Below are 22,008 nucleotides of genomic sequence, written 5' to 3' on the forward strand. Positions count from 1 at the left end.
GGATTTGATTCTCTGCTCAGCCATGAAACCCACATGGTGACCTTGGGCAAGTCACACTCTCTCAGCCTCAGAGGGGAAGGCAATGTCAAACCTCCTCCGAACCAATCTTGCCAAGAAAACCGCATGACAAGGTTCACTTATGGGTCACCATAAGTATGGGGTGACCAGATATCCTAACCACAAAGGAGGAGATGCCACCACAGAATGTAGGGCCCCTGGAAAAAGAATAGGAATAGAAGGCCATGAAGAAGGAGCACTGAGAAGCATAAAAGTTGAAGCATAAATGCTAGTAGGCTCTCTAGGGGCATGAGGCTTGTTTATTGTGCCACACTTTTTGTGGAAGTAGACATCATTGATGCGGCAGTTATGAATGTGAAAAGAGGACATAAAACTGAAATGTGAAGAAAATACGTCCTTCTTATTTGCTTTGGAAGATTTCCTTTATTCAAACCATTTTTGTTATTATTTTAATTTAAAATGAATAAAGGTAACCCCCCCCCCCAAAAAAAAGAAAAGAAAGAATGAAAGAAAGAAAGAAAGAAAAAAGGAGGAATGTAGGAGACTGAAGAAGAATGTCAGACGTGCCGACATTAAAGCCCAAAGCCCTTGATATGAATGGAAACGCCATGCTTCTTAGTGCCTCCTCAGAATGGAGGACCTTTTTGGGATGAATGGAGGGCATGTCCTGGAAAAGGAGGACGTGGGACTTGAAAGCACCCAAGACAGAGCAACCTTTCTGAAAGCAGCCCTCCCTCTTCCTTCCCAAGGAAAGAGAGGAAGGCCCTCCTCCTCCTCCTCCAGCAGCCCCCTCCTTCCCTCCTCCTGGGAAAACTACAAGTCCCAGAATCCTCCGGCCCCTTCCTTTCCTCCCTCCTCCCCACACCTGCCCCGGAGTCCCTCCCTTTTGTGGTCCAGAGAAAGAGAGAGAGAGAGAGAGAGAGAGCCAAGAGGACGGAGGCTGGAGGCCGGCGAGGAGGAGGAGGAGGAGGAGGAGGAGGATGGAGAGCGGCCAGGCGGCGGGGGCAGCCTCCTCCTCGTGTGGCTGGCGGAGCGGAGGCAAGGCCAGCCCCAGCCCCAGCCCCAGCCCCCCGTCGTCGGCCCCCGGCGGCAAGTGGGTCCGGCTCAACGTCGGCGGCACCGTCTTCCTGACCACCCGCCAGACCCTCTGCCGCGAGCAGAAGTCCTTCCTCTGCCGCCTCTGCCAGGGAGAGGAGCTCCAGTCCGACCGGGTGAGAGGCAGACAAAGCAGGCGCCCCGCAGCAAGGCAGGCGGGCGGGCAAGGAAGCAAGGATGCAGGCAAGGAAGCCAGCAGGCGGGCAGGCTGGAGGGATGGCTGGCTGGCAGGCAAGGACATAGGCAGGCAAGGAGAGAAGCAGGCAGGGAAGCAGGCAGGCAAGGAAGGATGCAAGCAGGCAAGCAAGCCAAGAAGGAAGCAGGTGGAAAAGGAAGCAGGTAGCCAGGCAGGCGAGAAAGGAAGGAAGCAGGCAGGCAGAGAAGAAGGAAAAGAGGTCGGGAAGTAAGCAGACAGGTGGGAAGCAGGCAGGCAGGCAACTAGGCGACATCCTGGGCTTGCCTCGGCACTAGCTCTCCCAGTTCCCCTCCTTCCCCCCTGTTTCTTTGGCTCTGGTGGCAGGTTTCAGTCTCCCTCGTGAAACGGAAACTCTTTCTCTGGTCCTTCTTACTTCCTTTGTTTATGCAAAGCCAGACCCAGAGAGAGAGGCCTGAGCCAGAGGGGGGAGTGCAGTGGCCCTCCAACTTCTTGCCTTTGTGTGAGACCCTTTCTTTCTTTCTCTCTCGCGCTCCTTACTGTCTTTGTTTGTGCAAAGTCACACACACACACAGAGCCAGCATGGTGTAGTGGATTTGAATGTTGGACTATGACTCTGGCAGACCAGGGTTCAAATCCTGGCTCAGCCATAGAAATCCACTGGCTGGCCTTGGGCAAGTCACACACTCTCTGCCTCAGAGGGAGGAAATGGCAAACTTCATTTGAAGAGAAGAAACTTGCCAAGAAAACCCCATATAGGTTCACCTTTGGGCCACCATAAGTCGGAAACAACTTGAAGGCACACAACAACAACAACAACAACAACAACAACAACAACAACAATGTAACCCCTCTTTACATCTACATCTAGATGTTGCCCCCCAAACCCTGGTACTTGACATTTGTTGTTGTGTGTCTTCACATTACAGTCACCCTAAGGCAACCCTATCATGAAGTTTTCTTGACAAGATTTGTTCAGAGGAGGTTTGCCCATGCTTTCCCCTGAGGCTGAGAGTGTGTGACTTGCCAGAGGGCACCCAGTGGAATTCATGGCAGAGCTGGTAACTGAACCTTGGTCTCCAGAGTCGGAGTCCAATGCTCACACCACTGCCATGCTGGCTTGGTGCTTGCCATAGTATAGGAATAAAGAATATTTTGTTTGTTTAGTGTGTGTAATTTCATTCACACATTCATCGTATTATATTTTAATATCTTACAAGGAAATCACTCTCATCCTCCCTGAGGCAGAGGCTCCAGGTTGCCTTTCTCTTCCCCTCCAGGACAGAAATGGTTTGGGTGGAGGAAGATGAGGAGGAGGAAGGATCGGGGCCTCCAAGTCTTGAGCTCCCCCTTAAGCAACTCTGCCCCTCCAAGGGGTCCTGCCTCACAGTTTGAGAACCACTGGTGTAGTGCTTTGAGTGTTGGATTGTGTCTGGAGACCAGGGTTCAAATCCTGGCTCAGCCAGGGAAACCCACTGGGTGGTCTTGGGCAAGTCACACTCCTCAGAGGAAGGCATTGGCAAACTCTATCTGAAGAAACATGCCAAGAAAACCCCATTATAGGGTCACCATGAGGTGGACTTGAAGGCATAAAACAAGAGCAACACACATACACAGTGGTCAGTTTTGCTTCCAAAATGCCCCTATAGCTGCTTCATTTCCTTTCAGCATATTCAAAATTCTTTCTCCCACACAACCCCATTTTGTCATGGATTTGGGGAGATTTAGAAAGGGGACTGCCAGGCCAACTGCAGGCTTAAGCCTCTTAAAGAGGCAAAGTTCTCTGGAATTGAATCTAATCAGATGGCTGAGACTTAAAATGAAATTAAACGTTGGATGAGAGTTCAGGTTTGTTGTCAGTAGTGCAGTCCCTTTGAAACCAATGGGTTAGGACTATAATCTGCCCCACAGGTTTCTGAGGAGCTCTTCTGAGGGCTGGGTCCAACCCATGACATGTTGGAAATATACATCTCTCAGACAGTGGCCCCAGGGAAATAATTGTATAGTTTGGGTCTTTCTCTCAGAGGCATGCCACTTCCTGATTAAAAACCAGTAAAACATCGCCTATAAGCTGTGTAATATTTGCCTTCATTTCACCCATCCATCTTGTTTGTAACAACATCAGATTGCTATGAATTCTTATATGCTCATCTGGAATTAGATACTCCAAAATCTAATATGGGGCATATGAGGCTCCTTACAGAGTTTCTCCAGTGCAAGAGTTTATCTTGGTACTTGATACTATTATAGTTTTATATATAAGGTACTTGTTGTGCATAGTATGTAGGTCTAGGACCAGCGTGGTTTGAACATTGGACTATGGTTGTGGAGACCATCAGGTGACCTTAAGTGAGCCATACTCTCTCAGCCTCAGAAGAATGCGGTGGCAAACCCTCTCTGAACAGATCTTGTCAAGAAAATCCCATGATAAGTTTGTCTCAGGGCTGCCGTATGTTGGAAATGAAGGCACACAACAACAACAAATATATAGAGGTCTGTTCTGAAGTCCAGTGGGCCATGGGTATCTGCTGGGCTGCCCAGAAACAGGACATGACTAAAAAGGTATATCTCCGCAGTGGCAGCTGGCTGCACCTGTGTCAGTGGGATGGTGAATCCAGGTTTTCATACAGGAGCTTTCCAAAGTACTGAGCTCTATTCCTAAATAGGCATGACACTTTGGGTAGCACCTATAAAGCTAGCAAAACTCAGAATGGATTTATTGCCCCACTGTCATGGGAGCCACCAGCTGCCCCTGGTTCTTGTTCATAATTCCCAGAAACTGGTATCGAGATCAGTTCTGCTTCTGATACAAGAAAAAACACACAGCTTTTATGACTACAGTGGGTTCTTGGTTCCAGGACACCTTCCTCGCCCATGGGTACTAAAATCTCTGGATGCTCAAATCTCATTATATACAGTGACCTAGCAAAACAGTGTCCCTTAGATAAAATGGCAAAATCAGGGTTTGCTTTTTGGAATATTTTCAAGCCATAGTTGGTGGAATCCATGGATGCAGAATCTGTAGATACAGAGGGCTGAGTGTAGTAGCCACTGATAATCTTAACCTCCATTAGTTTATTTAATCCCCTTTTAGAGCTGTCTGCCATAGTGGCTTTAACTACACTTTGTAACAGGCCAGTGAATTCTAAAGTTTAACTCTTCACTCTGTGAAGAAGTACTTTGTTCCCCACATTTGCTTTCTCCATACCATGCATAATTGTGCAAAAATCTTTCATATCCTTTTTTTCTTGCCTTTGTTCTAAACTAAAATGCCCCAACTGTTGTAATTTTTTTTTCTGTATGAGGAACTGCTCCTTGCCCTCTTAAGTCATTTTGGTTGTTCTTTTCTACACTTTTCCCCCAGCTTTGCAATATGACTTTTGCAATAAGGTAACAATCTGTATACATCATGCCAAGTATGGTTAGAGGGAAGATTTGTATAATGACAATATCTTGTCATTAGTAGGTTTGTTATGGTATGTTTTATGATTTTATTAGTGGATTTATTTAGAAGCATTATGACATTTTATCTAGTGATTCATAGCATGGAATCCACCTCTTTCACAGCTGTCACACAATGGATTGTGTTGGGCAATTCAAGTTTCCTAAGGCTTCAATTTTGTTTAAGAAATGGAATATTTAAATATCAAAAATATCAAAGCTAAACCTGTTAGAGATTAGCTTTCATTTGCAGAATAACAGAAGACCATACCCTTGTCTGATGCTGCTTTGCTGAGAACTGAAATTGAATCAAAAACAAAGAAGACAGGTAGCTTGCAGTTAATGAAAAGTCTGCTAATGGCTTAAATTTACATATGCATGGGGAGTCTACATCCTAACTAATTAATGAATAGATCAAGGAAAGGAAGAAATTGTTATTCTCACCATCTTTCAGAAGAAGGTGTGTAGGAGATGGTGACCCAAGAAGGAGAGAAGAATTTCTTTTGTGTGAGTAATTTCTTAAGGGAAGTGACCTGAATCACATGATTTGTTTACTGGGTTACAAAAGGTATTTATGGCCTGATACAGACAGGCCAAAATAAAGCTGCTTCGAGTCACTTTGGAGGTATGGTGTTTCAATGATGCATGTGTCCTAAGAGTCCAGAAGCCACACCAAAGCCGCGCTCCAGTCCTAAGAACTGGAGTGCAGCTTTGGTGCAGCTTCCAGACTCTTAGGACACATGCATCATTGAAACACCATACCTCCAAAGTGACTTGAAGCAGCTTTATTTTGGCCTGTCTGTATGTGCTGTATGACTATGCTGATCCATGAAACCCACCTTGGGCAAGTCACATGCTCTCAGCCTCAGGGGAAGGCAATTGCAAACCTCTTCTGAACAAATCTTGCCAAGAAAACCCCTTGATAGATTCACCTTGAGGTCGCCATCAATTGGAAATGACTTGAATGCACACAATGCTAGTAGGGAGAAAATAAGCGGTTTTAAATGAGGAAAGAAAGCAAAGTTTGACATGTAGGAAGTACTATACTATCTAAAATTCCACATGCTCTAAATAGCAAAGAAGGAGGGAAGAGAGAACTCTGAAATTTTCCAACAGATTGGTGTTTTCATTGAGTTATCTACTATTATTCCCTAATCTCTTCCCTAACCAGTCATTTCTGGGTATTTCCATTTTGAAACAAGATGTGTGGAAAGTGTATGCCTTGTTTTAAAGGAGCATAGTGTTCCCAGTTTGTGGGAAACATCCAGTTATTCCTAGGTCTGCTTTCTGTTCTTTACTCGGTTGCTGACCCTTCAAAGTATCTGTCTTCTTAATCCCATGATTGCTAAGAAAACTTTGAGCAAGGAACTTAACCAACACGTTTTTTTGTTTTTTTAAAAAAAAAGCCAAGGTGACAATATGTCTGCTGGATACCTCTATCCATATGTTTGCTGCCTGTCTGAAAGAACTCTAAAAAGATTACTGAGACAGGAGGACTGACTTTGTTCTTTGGTTTTATTTTGTTAGGATGAAACAGGTGCGTACCTGATCGACAGAGATCCCACTTATTTTGGACCCATTCTGAATTTCCTCCGACATGGGAAACTAGTGTTGGATAAAGATATGGCTGAGGAAGGTAAGCTTTTAGGTCTGTAAAATTCTGATGCCCACATGAGTGACTCTGTGAATGGCTGGAGGTGGAACTGTCTAGAAGAATAAGATGCACTTGCTTAGCTTTCTGAACCTGGTGCCCTCCAGTTGGAAGTTGAAAGCAAGAATCATAATGGCTAGGAAGGGCGGGGGGGGGGGGAGCTGTAGTCCAACACATCTGGAGGAATCAATTTGAGAAAGGCTGTGCTAGTCAGTATCCGATTAAGGTAGGGAAACTCTTTCTGCCTGAGGACTGAATTCATTTTCAGACTTTTCAGGAACCACCTTTCAGGAGTAGGTGGGCTGAAGGCAAAAGGTGTGTACATGCCATCAAGTTACCTGTGCTGACTTATGGTGATCCCATGAATTTCATAGGCTTTCCTTAGGCAAAGAATACCTAGAGGTGGTTTGCCTTTGACTTGCTCTGAAATATAGCCATCAGTATTTGGTATTCCTTCCTGGTCTCCCATCCAAGTACTAACCAGGGCTGCTTAGTTTCCAAGATCAATGGGTATCTGGTGCCTTTAGGACATCAGGCTCCAAGCAAAATGGTGAAACCCCCGTAAATAATAATTTTAATACTAGCAATTTAGCTTTTGTTGTTATGTGTTTTCAAGTTGACTCTGACGTAGAGGTACTCTGATGTAGAGTTTTCCCGACAGGATTTATTTAGAGGATATGTGCCTGTAAAGGCTGAGAGTGTGCGACTTTCCGAAGGTCACCCAGTAGGTTTCCATGACTGAGTGGAGATTTGAGCTCTGGTTTCCCAGAATATTTACCAACACTGAAACCATTACACCAGGCTGGCTCTCAACAAAGCCTTAGGAAAAGAATTTCAGTCTTCTAAATAAATTCTAAATAATTGCTTGCAAAACGTGGGAAGATACCCAACAATGGTATCGTGAGGAGGAGTGTGTGGCCACTTAGTGGAATGTAGAGGGCTGTATTCAGGTCTAGAAGGGCCAGATTCAGCCCCAGGGCCTAAAATTCCTTATCCCTTTTGTAAACTGAGAAATAACTGAGAAATATTTACTTACAACATTGCAAACACTTATTCACTATAAAAATATAAATATTTATTCACTATAAATTCAGTACAAATAGTTATTCTTACTTTGTTGTAATGAATCCATTTTTTAAAAACAAATATTGCTGCACGCGTGCTGTGTCTATGTGAAGAAAATGTCAATGTTTGTTGTAATTCTGTTTATGAAGTACAAAGGAATGGACCAAATAAATCATCTTATGACTGTATGTTTTGATCCTTGAGAATGCACTTATCCTTGGATATCTTAAATGTTTATAAAGATGTGTCCTTTTGGTTAAGAAACAAGAATTAAAAAGTTAATGCTCTTTCTCCCAAGCTGCTAAATGAAAGTTTCATTTCCCCAAGGAATCAAAAAGGCTTCCCAAGGATTCCAAAACAGTAATAGTTCAGTAGGATCCACACTGCACAGCTGAGAGATCTTTGTGGTATCCCTTTTTTAAAAATGATGAAGTAGCTGATCTGAAATCCTTGACTCTGAAAATTCAGTGCCCACAGTTGTTTTGTGTCCTTGCAGTTTCCATGCCTTATGGGAATGGTGAAGGCAAGAAAGACTTGTCTTCTGGATTTATTTTCTGTATCATCAACAACAACAACAAAAAGGGGGGGGGGGCAAATGCAGGCAAAAAAAGTGTCAGACCTTGGCAAAGTTACTTTTTTGGATTATAAAATGCAGAATCCCCCAGCCATCATGACTGCTGGACATACTGGCTGGGGGATTCTGGGAGCTGTAGACAAAAACAGTAACTTAAAAGTTCTACTTGCTGGGAATGAGAATTACTGATACTTGATCTTGGTTGTATGGCAGCGTTGGGCAAAGTGCAACCCTTCAGACTCTGGTTATCTGCAATATCCAGTGTTCCTCTCTGTTGGTTCTACTGCCTAAGGATGATGGGCTACACTTTATCCATTGCACTGTATGGCTTACTTGGCTTGAGTGACTTCATGTCACAGTGCCTCTTCTTATTCCTTTGTCACAGATGGAAGCTGAAATAATATGCAAGGCAGGGAAGGAAAAAAAATAGCATAACTATGGCGGGTTATAGACCGCCGCCGCCGCTGTTTGCTCCGTAACGGAGCCGCCGCACCCACACCGCGCGGCTCCCTTGCGGAGCAAAAAAGAAGCTCCAAAATGGAGCTTCTTTAAGTGGCGCCTCTATGACGTCGCGAGGCGCCAGGGGCGGACTCGCGACGTCATAGACGCCGTGACACGTGCGGACGCACAGCGTTCGATACGTAAACATGGCGGCCCCCATGTGGAAGGGGCGCCGCCATGTTGTACGTATGGAATACGTCCCTTCCTAACCCTAGTACGTATTCATTACGTACTAAATGGCGGTCTGTAACCCGCCTATTTTAACAATGAAGACATTAAACATCTTAAAAAAAGGGAGAGGGTGGCTTGCTTCCTCTCTGTGAGCTTCATACTCTTAATGGCCTCAATGGCTTTTTCATCTTAATTTTGATGAGATGTTGCAAGGGCACAGTTCTAAATAAGATAGCCTTCCTAATTGGTTCTGGATACCCTAAAAGCACTAGCTAAGCAAAGCCATGCCTGGTTAGTACTTGCGTGGGAATACCAGGTGATGTAGACTATATTCAGAGGAAGGCAGTGACAAAACCATATGCACATTCCTTGCCAAAGAAAAACCTATGAAATTCAAAGGGTTGCCATAAGTCAACAGACCAACCTGAAAGCACATACTTTACTTCTCTGATTCCTCCACAGATCCATTAAGTGTCTGTTGACATTACATGTGTGTCCCAGGATGGGAGTAAACACAGATGCAAATAACTGCCAACAAGAACATCAAAGGCAAATATTTTATTTGCCTGCACAGCAACCAGTAGCCTTTCCTACTGGCTTCCAAGCATTACAAAGAAGAGTGGAAAAAAAGGGGGGGGGGCATAAAAGTGTTTCTACTGCAGTCACTTTATGAGGCTTATGCCAAAGTGGGTGAAGCTCCTTTTAATAAATTGAGAATTATCTTTCTATCAGCTCCTATGCTTATGAAGGAGCACCCCAAACCACTGCTTCTTAAACTGTCTGACATGAGAGACCAGCAGATTCCTACTCCCTATGTGCCAGGGACCAGCACCGTATTTGTGACTATTGGCTACAACTCTTCCTTTCCCCAACGTAGACGCTCTGTGGACCAGTAGCTGATGACTTGTGGACCACCTCTTTGAGTAGCACTGCCCTGAAGGATCAAAGGCATGTCCCCAAGGGAGTCATTTCTATGATCTCTGACAAGATATGGAGTCCCAATCTTATTTAAAGGTCATCTCAATCCATCTGCACGCACAAAACATTCCTCTCAAAAAGCCCACATAATAATACCATAGTTTAGTAACACTAAAGAATATTGTTATTCATGCAGCAGGGTTATTGAATATGCTTACAGATCAATGGTTTTTATTTTGGCGTGGTTATTAATAGGAAGCCACTATTGTATTAATTTTGCAATAATTATTTTTGAAAAGACAGTTTCCCCCCTAATTAATCCTGAATTTTAATAACAAGATACATACCTTCAATTTTCCTCTGTTGAATGTAAATTTTATTATGAAAAGCTCATCCATCCCCTCCACCTCCAATTTATTCAGATTACATAATCTCCAGCCTCTGCATTGCTTTTGGTATGTGGCACTTCTCATACTCATCTAAAAAGAATTCTCCATGTTCATTTATTTATTCATGTAGCTGTTCTCTGCATGTAAGAGTGTATAGTGGGTACAGTGTTCCAAAAGCTGGCTTGTGCTAATCTGTTATTCTCATCTGTGGATTTCTTCCTTCAAATTAGTATAATATTTTAAAATTAGCTTCTCCTTTTGTGGTGTCACAACATTCTGTCCGAATAGAACAGAGGCTGTGTCTGCACTGGAGAAATAATCTGGTTTGATACCACTTTAACTGCCATGGCTGAGTGCTATGGAATTCTGGGAATTGTGGTTGCTGTGTCTGGGAATTGTAGTTGTTGTGACAAACTACAGTTCCCTGAATTCCACAGCATGGAGCCATGGCACTTAAAGTGGTGTCCAACTGGATTATTTCTCCAGTATGGATGCAGCCAGAGTCAGTTTACTCATAACATGGGGCCAGGATATCTGAAAGACCTCTTCCTCCCTATGAGTTTACTAGAAATTTGAGCTCTTCAGAAGAGGCTCTGTTGCATGTCCCAACAACTCCTGAAGTTGGGTTGGTATTAGGTTGGTTGGTACAAGTAACAGGGCTTTCTCTGTAGTAGTGCCTCAGTTGTGGAATTTCCTACCCAAGGAAGTTAGGCAGCCCCCATCTCTTTTAAGATTCCATCAGGCAGCCAACACAGTCCTGTTTTGCAGTTTCTGAAATTGTTGTTTTAATTGTTTCAAAACTGGATGCTAGGATTGTTTTTAGGAGTTGTTAAAGCCTATTTTAATGTGTTGTTTAAAATGTCTTTATCTTTGTATTGTTATAATTGGTTTTTATTTGTTCATCACCTCTGGAGCCTTTGTGGGTTGGGAGGCAAAACATAAATACGTAAATAAATAAATGCCCTGGGTCCTTGAATAGAGCTTTTTTCATCCAGAAGAGGATGATTATTTTAAAACTCAAATTACTCCTCCATAAGATTCTAATTTAAGCTTCATGTAGACATTTGCCTCAAAATATGCCAATTATTAAACTGGGGAGGGGATGTATGTATGCAGAAAGCTCTAGCTAAGTATCTCTGTCCATGTGCCTGGCTTCTTTTAGTGGTCTTTTTGTATTTAGTGTAAAGAACTGCAAAGCATATGCCTGTGGTGGGAGACACTTGCAAAACCCTCTGGTACTCTAATAAGGCAGAGTTCCTGACAGCCAGGAGCTTTGTAAATACATCTGGAACTCTGTGCCTCTGCATATTAGATTCTGGGGACTGATAATGGAGAGGAAATTGTTGTTTTTATGCCAGGGATGGGAAACTTAGGGTTCTAGGGCAGCATCTGGCCACAGTGTTGCTCACTGACATTCCCCAAATGTCCACTGTTGACGCTATCATTTGATGGTTCTCTGGTTTCTCTATGCTTCCCTCCACCCATTTCTAAAACTTTGGGATGTCTTTGTTAAGATTTTGTTGGTGACAGTAAAAGTCTTAAGTGGTACCCTTTGGGAGTACTGGGGATGTAGTCTGTCAGATTTTCTCTAAAATTGAATCAGGACCTTGGGCTGAAAGAGGTTCCTCATTTTTGTTTTATGCCTTGTGCTTTGCAGATGCCTCCAGTGTAAACTAGGCAGATCACTGATGTGACCCAGTGGGATTATTTTTTCATTCATAAAGAGTGCTTGGCTGCTAGTCTCACTTTGCACAGGGCAGTGTGCGCCAAAATAATTGCTATCTAGGGTGGGGGAAGAGAGAAGTTATGCTTTATAATGCTTTATTTATTTTGTAATGTTTATTATTTTGCATAATGCATTTCTGTTTCTTCTGCTCACTCTGTGGAGGATCTGGGAATTTTGTGCTCTTCTACTTTCCCTTCTAGAGCTCTTTGACTTTTTGAAATTTTAGCAGCTATCACAGCAGCTTCACTGTGTAGGTGAAGATCTCTGTTATTGACAAGTATTTACAAACTGCTTAAATAAAAAAAAATCAGCATGGTGTAGAAGAAAATATCAGCTACAAACAAATAAAAGTGATGATTCCCAAGAAGATGAATTTTGGCTCAGGATCACTTTCTGTATATGTGCTTTTTGAGTTTTCCCATGGAAATGTGGCATGACCACAACACTGAATAAATTTTGTGAGTTTAGTTGGAATCCTCCCCTATATGTAGGCTTAGGTTGCAGTTTGTCCTCTCCCTGACAAAGCCTTGTGTCAATATTTGATCAATGTATTCTCCAGACTTTTACAGCATATAATTCTGATTTACATTAGCTAAAGTTCCAGATTTTACAGTCCCATTGGTTATAGAATGTGCATGATTTCCTTTTTATTACCAGGAATAGTTAACAATGTCTCAAGGCTCATTCTTTATCTCTTGTGTTCTCTGCCTTCCCCCCCAGGGGTTCTGGAGGAAGCTGAATTTTATAACATTGGGTCTCTGATCAGATTGATAAAGGACAGACTAGAGGAAAAGGACTATACCATAACACAGGTATGATGGTCTGAAGGAAACAGAACAAGGGATTTCATGTGTCAGTGGAAATGCAGAGACATTGTATTCCCCTCTCAAGTGACAAAAGTGTCAGATTCTGTGTTTAAAGTACAGTGGGCCCTTGCAGAATGCATTTCTGTTTTTTCTGCTGGTGTTTGGATCCAGGACAGTCTAAATAAAAACTCACTTGAGAGAACAGGACTGCTCCTACCATAAGGCAGAGTGAGGCAGTTACCTCAGGTTGCACATAATGGTTGGGGGTGTGCAAAGGAGTGGCAAGGTTTCAGAGGCCAAAGCTCTGTGTGCCATGCAACCTTCCTTACAACCCTCCCAGTAAGAATTTTGTTAGAATCATTTTTGGATACTAAGATGCATGCAACTCAAAAGATTTCTTCACCCAGAAAAATATGAGTAAAAAAGGAATGTATAAGCAACCAAAACTAAGTCCCAAGGCTTTAAATGCTTTGCTTTGAAGTGTGTGGCTTTGGAATCCCTGTCTACCCAAACATGTCAGTGCTGAACTAAGAGCTGACTATATATATAGTCAATTTTCTGTCATCTGATGGTGACCACATTAATTTCATAGGGGTTTCTTAGGCAAGGAATATTCGGAGATGGTTTTGTCAGTTCCTTCTTATGAAATAAAGTATACAGCACCTGGTATTCATCAGAGATCTCCCATCCAAGTACTAAGCAGGGCTGAACCTGCTTAGCTTCCAAAATTAGAAGGGATCTGGTGCCTTTAGGGTATTTAGACTGTGTGATAGCTGCACTTATTCAGTTTATCTGGGTAAGATGGGTGAGAATTTTGTTTTGGACATCTTTTTGAAAGAGCTTTCCAGAACTTTTTTCCACAAGGAGGAGAGGGACAGTTTGAGGTTGCTGGATTTTTAAAAAAGGAAACTGGCAGATTTGTCTATCCTACTTCAACTTGAAAGTCATGCTCAGTCAGAATCAAGTAAAAATAGTTTGACATGCGTTACGGCCACTCCCTACATTCCTTCCCAGAAAGTGGGACTTCTTCTTGCTGTGTGTTACTATAAAAGCTGCAAGAACACCTTTGGAAGGCTGAGAGCTGGAAACATGTCCATTCACTGACATTGTCAAAAGACCTATCTGTGGCTGTTCTACCACTTAAATTATATTCTCTCTGTTCCAAATGATTCAAGCAGGATTCACCCTAGATATAAGATATTTTCCTGCCTGAGGCCAGGAATGACATCCCCCCTTCCTAATAGAACCAACAGGACTAGCAGTTTAATAAAGTTTCAAACTGGCAACAGGGATAGAACCTCCACCATAAAGGAAAACAGTAGAATGACTAGGTTGGAGTATTTCATTTCACTTGCACCGAAATCCTCTTTAACTTCAGTTAAAGTATGGATTCAACCAGGAACCTTCTATATGTGAAGCAGAAGGCTTCATCTCATTTTGCATGTCTCCCACTTGCTAAATGCTTCTCTGCCATGTTGCTTAACTCACAAGAAGCCAAAAAGTCTCTGGCTAGGATCACACAACCACGTGAACTAACCAAGGATGGATCCAAAGAATGATATAGGCACATGGGAAACATGTTATACAGAGTCAGATAATTGGCTCACTCAGAGTTCAGTGCTGTCTATGCTGTTAAACTCGAAATGGAGATGGTGGTGGCTGAATCTCAGCTGTGTTGCATGTGCTCTTATACAATGACCTCAAGCATTTAAGTAGGTAAATATATGTACAAATTCAGTGCTACCACACCCAGCTGTTTCCCCTTTCTTTAATTTGCAATAGCCATATAGAGCAGAACTAGTTAATTTGGTGTCATGGATTGCATTCTCAGTCATCTGGAGAATATCAGGTTGCCTACCACCAATGTAACCAGTTCTCCATTTCAAGACTGGATGTGGAGAACTGGAGACAATATCTGGCATTCTTCGATAATGGGGAATTTCCAAAGTGGAAGGGGCCACCCTTAACATGTCACATTTTTATTTTTCCTGCTGCTTCAGGTGCCTCCAAAACATGTATACCGAGTGCTGCAGTGTCAGGAGGAAGAGCTCACACAAATGGTTTCCACAATGTCTGATGGATGGCGCTTTGAACAGGTATGCAGGAAGAGATATATTATAGGGGTGTGAATATGGTCTTTCGAGTGGTGGCTGGTGGCTTCCATGACAATGAGATGTTGATGCTGCACAGGGTTTATTCCATACCTCTATGCTGTTATCCAAGGTGCTGAACCATATCCCCCAAAGGCCTCTGTCCACCTTGGCTATATTCTTCAGTATTCACACTAGAATTCAGTGCAAATCTCCTGCCATGTCTCACTGTGGAAGCCACCAACTGGCCCTGTTTTTCCCTGTATAGACAGGCTTTACATAATCTTAAGGTCTTGGCATACATCCATATGTTCATGCGCACTTCCAAGATATGGCAGAAAGAGAAATGAAAACAGGTTCATATCACTGATGCTACTCCAGAGCCAGATAATCTCTGGGCTCCTTCACTACCAGGACTCTTTCCTTTGAAGTGTTTTTTAAAAACCTTTTAAGTACTCTGTGTGTTTTCATGGAATAATAGACCTGAATTATAAGACTTATGTTTGAGTTACAAGCAGAGCTTGGAAAAGTTTTGGAATAACATCTCCCAATAGCCATGCTGGAGGGTGGATTCTGGAAGTTGTAGTCCACAAATAAAATTTCCAGGCTCTGATTAACAAGGGGGCTGTGGGAGGTTTGGTCCCTTTTTCTTATGTACAAGCTCTCTTGGAGAATAAATTTAGAAGGTTGTCCACAGGGAAGTGAAGCTAGAGGATTTGGCTAACATTTGCTGGATATGGTGGGACTTCTGGATTTCATTAAGCATTCTCTCTACACACACACACCACCTTCAGAATTTGAACAAAAGACACAGGAACAGTGTTTGTTAAGTAGCTTTTTTCTAATGTGTAGTTCCCTGCCCATATGTTGTGGCCTGCAGTTCCCATCATCCAGAGCCTACAAGGCCACTGGTTGTGAATGATGGAAGTTTTCATTCAACAACATCTGGGGATGCTAGATTGTGGAAATCTGGGTTAAAGATTCAGAATGATTAGTTACATCAAAGGAACTGTAGCTGTCATTTCTGAGCAGTAAGAGTTACTCTCTAGCCAACAGGGTATGTGGGCCAATGTCCAGTGGACTGCTGATACACAAGGTCTATAGCCAGTCCAAAGACATATATAAAATAGGTGTTCAGGCACATGCATATGTCTTTCTGAAATATGTGGTGAGCCATATACTTAGGGGGAAACAATATAAATTACATAATATTCTAGATCGGGATGGGGAACCTTTAGTTCTCCAGAGATTTTCAATTTCAGTTACCAGGGTTACTTGCCAGTGATTCTATTGGCTAGGGCTGATGGGAGTTGAAATCCAAAACATGTGGAGAATCAAATATTCCCAAACTCTTTTCTACATTTATCTAATAGATGTCCAAAACAGACTGCAGAAATAATCCAGCTAGACACTGTTAGCTGCCATAGCTCAGTGCTATGGAATCCTGGGATTTATGGTTTGTTCTGGCACCAGTGCTCTCTGACAGAGAAGGCTAAATGTCTCAAAAAACTACAGTTCCCAGAATTCCCTAGCATTGAGTCAGGGCAGTTAAAACAGTCTCAAACTGGATTATTTCTACAGTGTGTTTTGGACCACAGACACTTTAGCAATTTCTGGTAGTTTATGGCTAAGAAGCTAAACTTGTTTTCCTTGGAGTAAATCTCATCAATCTTAGTTGGGATCACTGTTGGGACTGTACTATAAAATGATTAAAATGAAGTCTTGTTCATGGTTCCTTAAAAATAAATCCTGCTGCCTTCAGCAAGGCCTTGTAAAAGTTACTTTAAATAAATATGAAGGATAGGAACATGTGGTCCTCTGGATATTGTTGCACTTCAGCCTCCCCCCCCCCCACCCCCACTATTGCTTATACCAAGTAAGCCTAATGGGAGTTATAATCTAACAAGTTCTGCAGATTATATGTTCCTCAGCCCTGAATTAGTTTCAGATGTAGCTGCTTCAGCAAGGCAAGTACTCTTGTTTGAGCTGCCTTGCCTGGCACATCCTTCTTGCTCTGCTGTAATCCTTGGCCATCTTTGGAATTTTTGTTATCAAAAAAAAATAAAAATGGGTTCAGACCATGTGACAACCCATTATTTCCATCTGATGTGATGTGTATACAGGTGGTCACCATGGAAAATAATATATGATCGATCCTTTTGCTTTTTCCACTGACATGCACTTTTCCAGTCCCTACCCTCCACTGTCCCTTATATTTTCTCTTTATATATGTCCAGACCTAATTACTAGTATTTACTACTACCACTACCACATAATAGCATTAAAAAAAAGTATGGTACTGATGCAAACAATTTTTCTCCTCTCTACTCCTCAGCTGGTGAATATTGGCTCATCTTATAATTATGGGAATGAAGACCAGTCTGAGTTTCTGTGCGTAGTCTCTAAGGAGCTCTGTAGTTCACCTAGTGGCCTGTGTTCTGAGTCCAGTCGGAAAATTAAGGTAAGGGTGATCATTAGCATCTCAAAGGTTACATGATCAATTTCCTCAGGTGCTTTCTTTTCAGATATCAAATGGCACGCTTGTTAAGGCACACTATTTTGCTTTTGGCAATGGGATCCCCAGATCTTGACAAAGTTACATTTTTTGGACTAAAAATCCCAGAATCCCTCAACCATTTCCCATCCATGTACCCTCCAAGTGGCCACACTGGTGCATCTCATGTGACTGGAAATCACATTGCATCACTTCCAGTTTGGATTTGGACCACTTTGGGGAGTTCTTTTTATATGTATAGGAAGGTGTGGTGGCAAAAGTGCTGCATTTTATAAAAACATAAACTAAAAAGCAAGTAAGGGGAGATATCATAGAATATTGAGTTGAAAGAGACCACATGGGCCATCCAGTCCAACTCCTTTCCACGCAGGAACACAGAATCGAAGCCCCTCTAACAGATGGCCATCCAGCCTCTGTTTAGAACTAGCAATTTTGAGCCATTTGAAGGGGTGGGACTTGGATCTGGGAAATAACTACTTGGGGTTTGTGGATAGGGGGCTTCAAAGATTATAAATCAGGGCCCCATGGGCCACACTTTCCCCACCTCCACTTTGCCCAAGGAGTTTTGGTAGAACTGAATTGTCTGGAGATGTCCTGATATTTAGATCAGCCTCTTAGCCACTATACCACACAAACTCTCGAAACCAGAGTAGGAAATTGTTGCAGATCCCCTATATTCAATTTTTAAGCTTTTAAGAGGTAAAAGCACCAAGGGGAACCTTTAAAATTATGTGCACTTTTCCTTCCCTTTTGCATGGCATGTTGGGATGTAGAGCACAGAGGATGATCTGGAACGGGAAGAGCAGAATGATCAAGAGCAGCAGCACCACGGAGTGGAGCAGGAAGAGGCAGAGGAGGCAGCTGAAGAAGAAGAGGAAAAAGGTGCAGCAAATCTCTAAGGAGAGCACTGACAAAAATAAATCCAAGTCTAAAGCCATCTAGGGCATCGCCTTCCTAGAGGAGAGCTGGTGGTGGAGAAGCATGAATAGAGGCCATGTGGGAACACCGGTGGAAAGAAAAAGCAATACTTGGTGGCAAAGGATTTTAGAATGGTGGGGAAGGAACAGATTTCTTTCTCCTTTTTTTGGCAGTTGCAGAGTTTAGGCATAATTTGTTTTTTTTAATTTTGAATATTACAACAAGCTCAGTTACCCAGGTTTTATTGATTGTATCTTTATTTCCTCCTCCCCTTTAGATCCATTCACTTTATTTCTGTTCTTTCCATGATGCCTGTTTCCCTTTCTTGATATTTGTTTCCTTGCATCCTACTTTTATGTAATGTCAGGTCTTCTCTTGGACTCCCTCAGTTTGTCTATTTCTCTAGATTTCTCCTCTTTCTTCTTCTTCTCTCACTTCTCCTCTGCAAGCACAGCTTCCATCTGCACTCCTAGACCTGTTTCACTGACTCTCATCATCTCCTTCTGGGACTCTTTTGGTGGGCTAGTATCAGAGCCAAGAGAGGGTGGGATACCATTTTTTAGATGACAGCTCTTAGAACCGATCAACCAGCACAGCCCCTGGCCATCCTTGCTGGGAAAGTTTGGGAGATGTAGTCCAAAGTTATTTTCCCAAGACTTGGGCTATAATGTATGTGTATAGGGCCCATTCATGTTCTAAAGTTGTTCTCTGTCATAGCTCTCATATTTCTGGGATAGAAAAGATGGAGAGGTTGGGCTGCAAAAGATATGGAGTGAACACATGTAGCTGCCTTTTTCTAGCATAGGGTTGGGGATTGTGCATCCCTCCAGGTGATGCTGGGCTGCAATTCCCAGCATTTGTCCTCATTGATTATGCTGCCAAAGTCTGATGGGAGGATGATACTCACCCCTGAACCTGTTCTAGTCAGGTCATTAGTCCCTGTGGCCTAGCACTGTTTGTCTTTGATTGGCAGCAGCTTTCTGGGATCTAAAAAGTAGCATTTTTCCTTGGTATCTTATCCGGCAATTAAGCTGGGGATTTTCTACATGCAAAGCATGTGCTGTCAGTTCAGCAAGTGTCACTCCTCCTCAAAACTGGCAGACAGTGCTGCTTCTGATGTGATCTAAGAAAAACATAAATGTTCTGTACCACAAACAGCCATGTATCTCTGCTTGCAATAAAGTATACAAGTTTACATTTAGCTAAATAAGCCTGCTTCTGCTTGCAGTGCATATGATTGATTGCTCAGGGCAGGCAATATGGCCAGAGGAAACAGAACAGTGAGAGGAGGGAGATCAGAGTCTCTGCAAGAATCATTGCAGAAACAGTATGGAGTGTAGTAAATCTGAATTGTGCCCCTCCTACCTCAGCTTGGTTTTTCCTCTTTAGCAGACATTGCTTATCACCATTAGTACTTCTCCCTCCCCTGACTTGTAACCTTGAGGACTAGAAACGTAAGGCTGGAATACTAAAGAAGCCAGTGCTTATGGCAGAATCCAGCTCTTGGCTGCAATCCAATACAGAGTTAGGTGCTCTTAAGACCATTGATTCCAACAGCCCAAACAAAAGGGAGAGTGTAGCAATTGCTGTCTGCGTCCCCAAATGAGATCTCTCCCTGGAAAGGGATCTCTGATTCTTTTGGGGAAATGAGGCACAGTTCCTGGTACCTTGCATGAAAATGTCAATATCTGCCTTGCTCTCTATATACAAAAATGTATTCCATGGGAACATACACTGTCATGCTTCATCAGAGCTTGGAAATATTACCTTTTAAGTTTGTGATTCCCAGAATCTATGGGCTGTGCAGGCTGTGGATTTTGGGAGTGATGGTCCATTTAAAGCAGCTTTTCCAAGCTCTGTTTTTCATACTTAGAAGCATATTGTCCTCTTCTCTGAACTAGAACTCAGGAAGCAAAAGGGCTGTGTTTTCTGTTAACAAAGTTTTTTTGAGACACTGTTGAGGCTGGACTTGAAATGCTCTGTTGGTTTCTGCAGCAAGAGATTGGAGAATTCAGTTTGGGGACAAGGACAGAGAATCTTTGGCTGCCCTGATGTTTGGAACTATGGGTCCAACAATGCCTTCCCATTAACTATGCCATTCGGGGCTTCTGGTTGCTGATGTACCAAACAAGGAGAGCCAAAATGTTCGCATTCTTCTTCTAGGATGAGGTGGGCAAATTGTGTCCATCCATATGTTGGATTCCAATTCCCATCAGTCTTAACTGTCTGGTGGTAGTTGTGGCCCTTCAGATATTGATGGACTGTGCTGAAAATCTCTCCTTTCTTTTACTGTCCAGGACTAGTTTCAGCGTGAATGCCACATAGCCCTGTAGATTACCAATGCTTTGTACATGCATGGTTTTCCCTTTCTATCTGGCTGTTCTTCCACTCACCACATTTTCTCTTCTTATTTTTTTTTCTTTATTTGGTCTCCCACGCCCTTCAGTCTTGCCACTTTTTAAGCTGTTACAAACCAGATGTCTCAGGATATTATGCTGATGATGATCAATGTCTTTTTTTTTAATGTTAACTTTTAAAACTTTATTTTTGTACTGTACTTTGTAAGAATAAAACACAACCTGGGTGGACAGTCAAAGTTATGATTGTATTATGTTCTGCTTCCTAAAATTTGTTACACAGTACCCTCTACTTTAGGGATAGAAATCACACAGCCCACTAGATGCTTTTAAACAACTCCAAGCATTCCTCACTGTTAGCAGTGCTATCTAAGTCTGTTGAGATTTATAATCCAACAACATCTGTAGGGCATGATTCTCAGCCCTGTTCTACTTACTGTATTTATTATTTGACAATATTTTGAAGTGAGTTTTGTAAGTATTTTATTATTGTTCTTGTATAGAGCTTGGAATTTATTTATTTATTTTTACTACAACCTCCAGAATCCTTCAGGCAGCAAGGGGCTTCTGGGAATTTTAGTTTAAAAATAGCATTCTCATACTTGACTCTACTACTGACAGGAGGCATGGACTGTATAGTGAATAGGTTCCTACCCATTGGCCCTAGAGCTGGCTTCCATAATGCCACACCAACTCCTGCTGGAGAGAACAAAGCACAAAAGCTATAGGCTTGCTTTTTCTATCTTCTGTTCACTGGCACCCAGACCCACGTTTGTTGAGTGCAAGGAAGTCTGACAGCCTAGGCAAAGGTGAGTCTGCACAATGCAATTTAAACCACTTTTGAGCATGTTAACCATGGTTTCTAACTAAGCTGACCCCAGCAGGTGGGTGTAGTTTTGGGTAGGATCTTCAGAATTTTAACATGAGGTTTCCTGTATCTTTTGTCAGTTACATTTCCCAGACTCTTATGTGGACTTAACAGCCACTACTCTTAAACCAGTTTCTATATTTTGTTGTATTGTTTTCACACTGCCAAATCTTTCATTGGGAGGGAGGAAGGAAACATCTTTTCCCAGAATGGTCTCCTTTTTTGCTGATTTATTTTTGCAGGTTTTTCCAGTTGCAAAGAACAGTGTAAGCACTCTGTGTAGAAAAAACCCCAGCTTCTTCCCCTGTGGGAAGAAGCAGTCTGGGGTGCTTACTTGTTGACAGTCTGTTGGTGGTCAGTCTGTTCAAACTGCTGCTGCTGCTGTTACAGATCTTCAATCCAGTATTCCTTGTTAAGATGACAGGGAAAAGAACATCCTTTTGAACCAAGGCATTTGTTTGCCTATTTTACACCTGGATCTCTGTCACATGGGTAGGTATGATGTAACTCTCTAGAGATCATTGGACTGCAAGTCCCAGAAGCCCTAGCCAGCATATGACTAGTGCTGAGAGCTGTAGCTGAACAACATCTGGGTTGTGTGATTCCCATCCTTGCTATACTGCACCCAGGATTTGCTGTGCAATGCACTGCACTTCTCTGAGGGGCTGAGGATTCAAGCTGAACTATATTGCATCTTTGTTTTTTTAATCTCTCCAGTGTGAGACAAGGCAAAGGGTCTGCAGTTTGTATT

The 22,008-nt window shown here is 42.6% G+C and overlaps 1 protein-coding gene across 1 annotated transcript; it reads left to right on the plus strand.

The window, feature by feature from the left end:
• The first annotated feature begins 935 nt into the window (after nucleotides 1–935).
• Nucleotides 936–20,623, plus strand: KCTD17 (potassium channel tetramerization domain containing 17). The gene is made up of 6 exons (XM_089528105.1): nucleotides 936–1,229; nucleotides 6,236–6,344; nucleotides 12,424–12,515; nucleotides 14,510–14,605; nucleotides 16,935–17,060; nucleotides 17,888–20,623. Exons 1-6 carry the CDS (start codon nucleotides 999–1,001, stop codon nucleotides 18,011–18,013), a joined length of 780 nt encoding a protein of 259 aa, XP_089384231.1. The 5' UTR covers nucleotides 936–998; the 3' UTR covers nucleotides 18,014–20,623.
• The last annotated feature ends 1,385 nt before the right edge of the window (nucleotides 20,624–22,008 follow it).

The sequence above is a fragment of the Sceloporus occidentalis genome, unplaced genomic scaffold (assembly GCF_023333645.1).
Source record: "Sceloporus occidentalis isolate IW3139 unplaced genomic scaffold, rSceOcc1.0.p SCAF_5, whole genome shotgun sequence".
NCBI lineage: Eukaryota > Metazoa > Chordata > Lepidosauria > Squamata > Phrynosomatidae > Sceloporus > Sceloporus occidentalis.

What these genes read in the sequence shown, in the direction of transcription:
- KCTD17 (XM_089528105.1), top strand. Translation starts at nt 999, where the DNA reads ATGGAGAGCGGCCAGGCGGCGGGGGCAGCCTCCTCCTCGTGTGGCTGG. An exon ending in TAAAGATATGGCTGAGGAAG is followed by an intron (nt 6,345 to 12,423) that starts GTAAGCTTTTAG and finishes CTTCCCCCCCAG; the next exon opens with GGGTTCTGGAGGAAGCTGAA. An exon ending in AGGACTATACCATAACACAG is followed by an intron (nt 12,516 to 14,509) that starts GTATGATGGTCT and finishes CTGCTGCTTCAG; the next exon opens with GTGCCTCCAAAACATGTATA.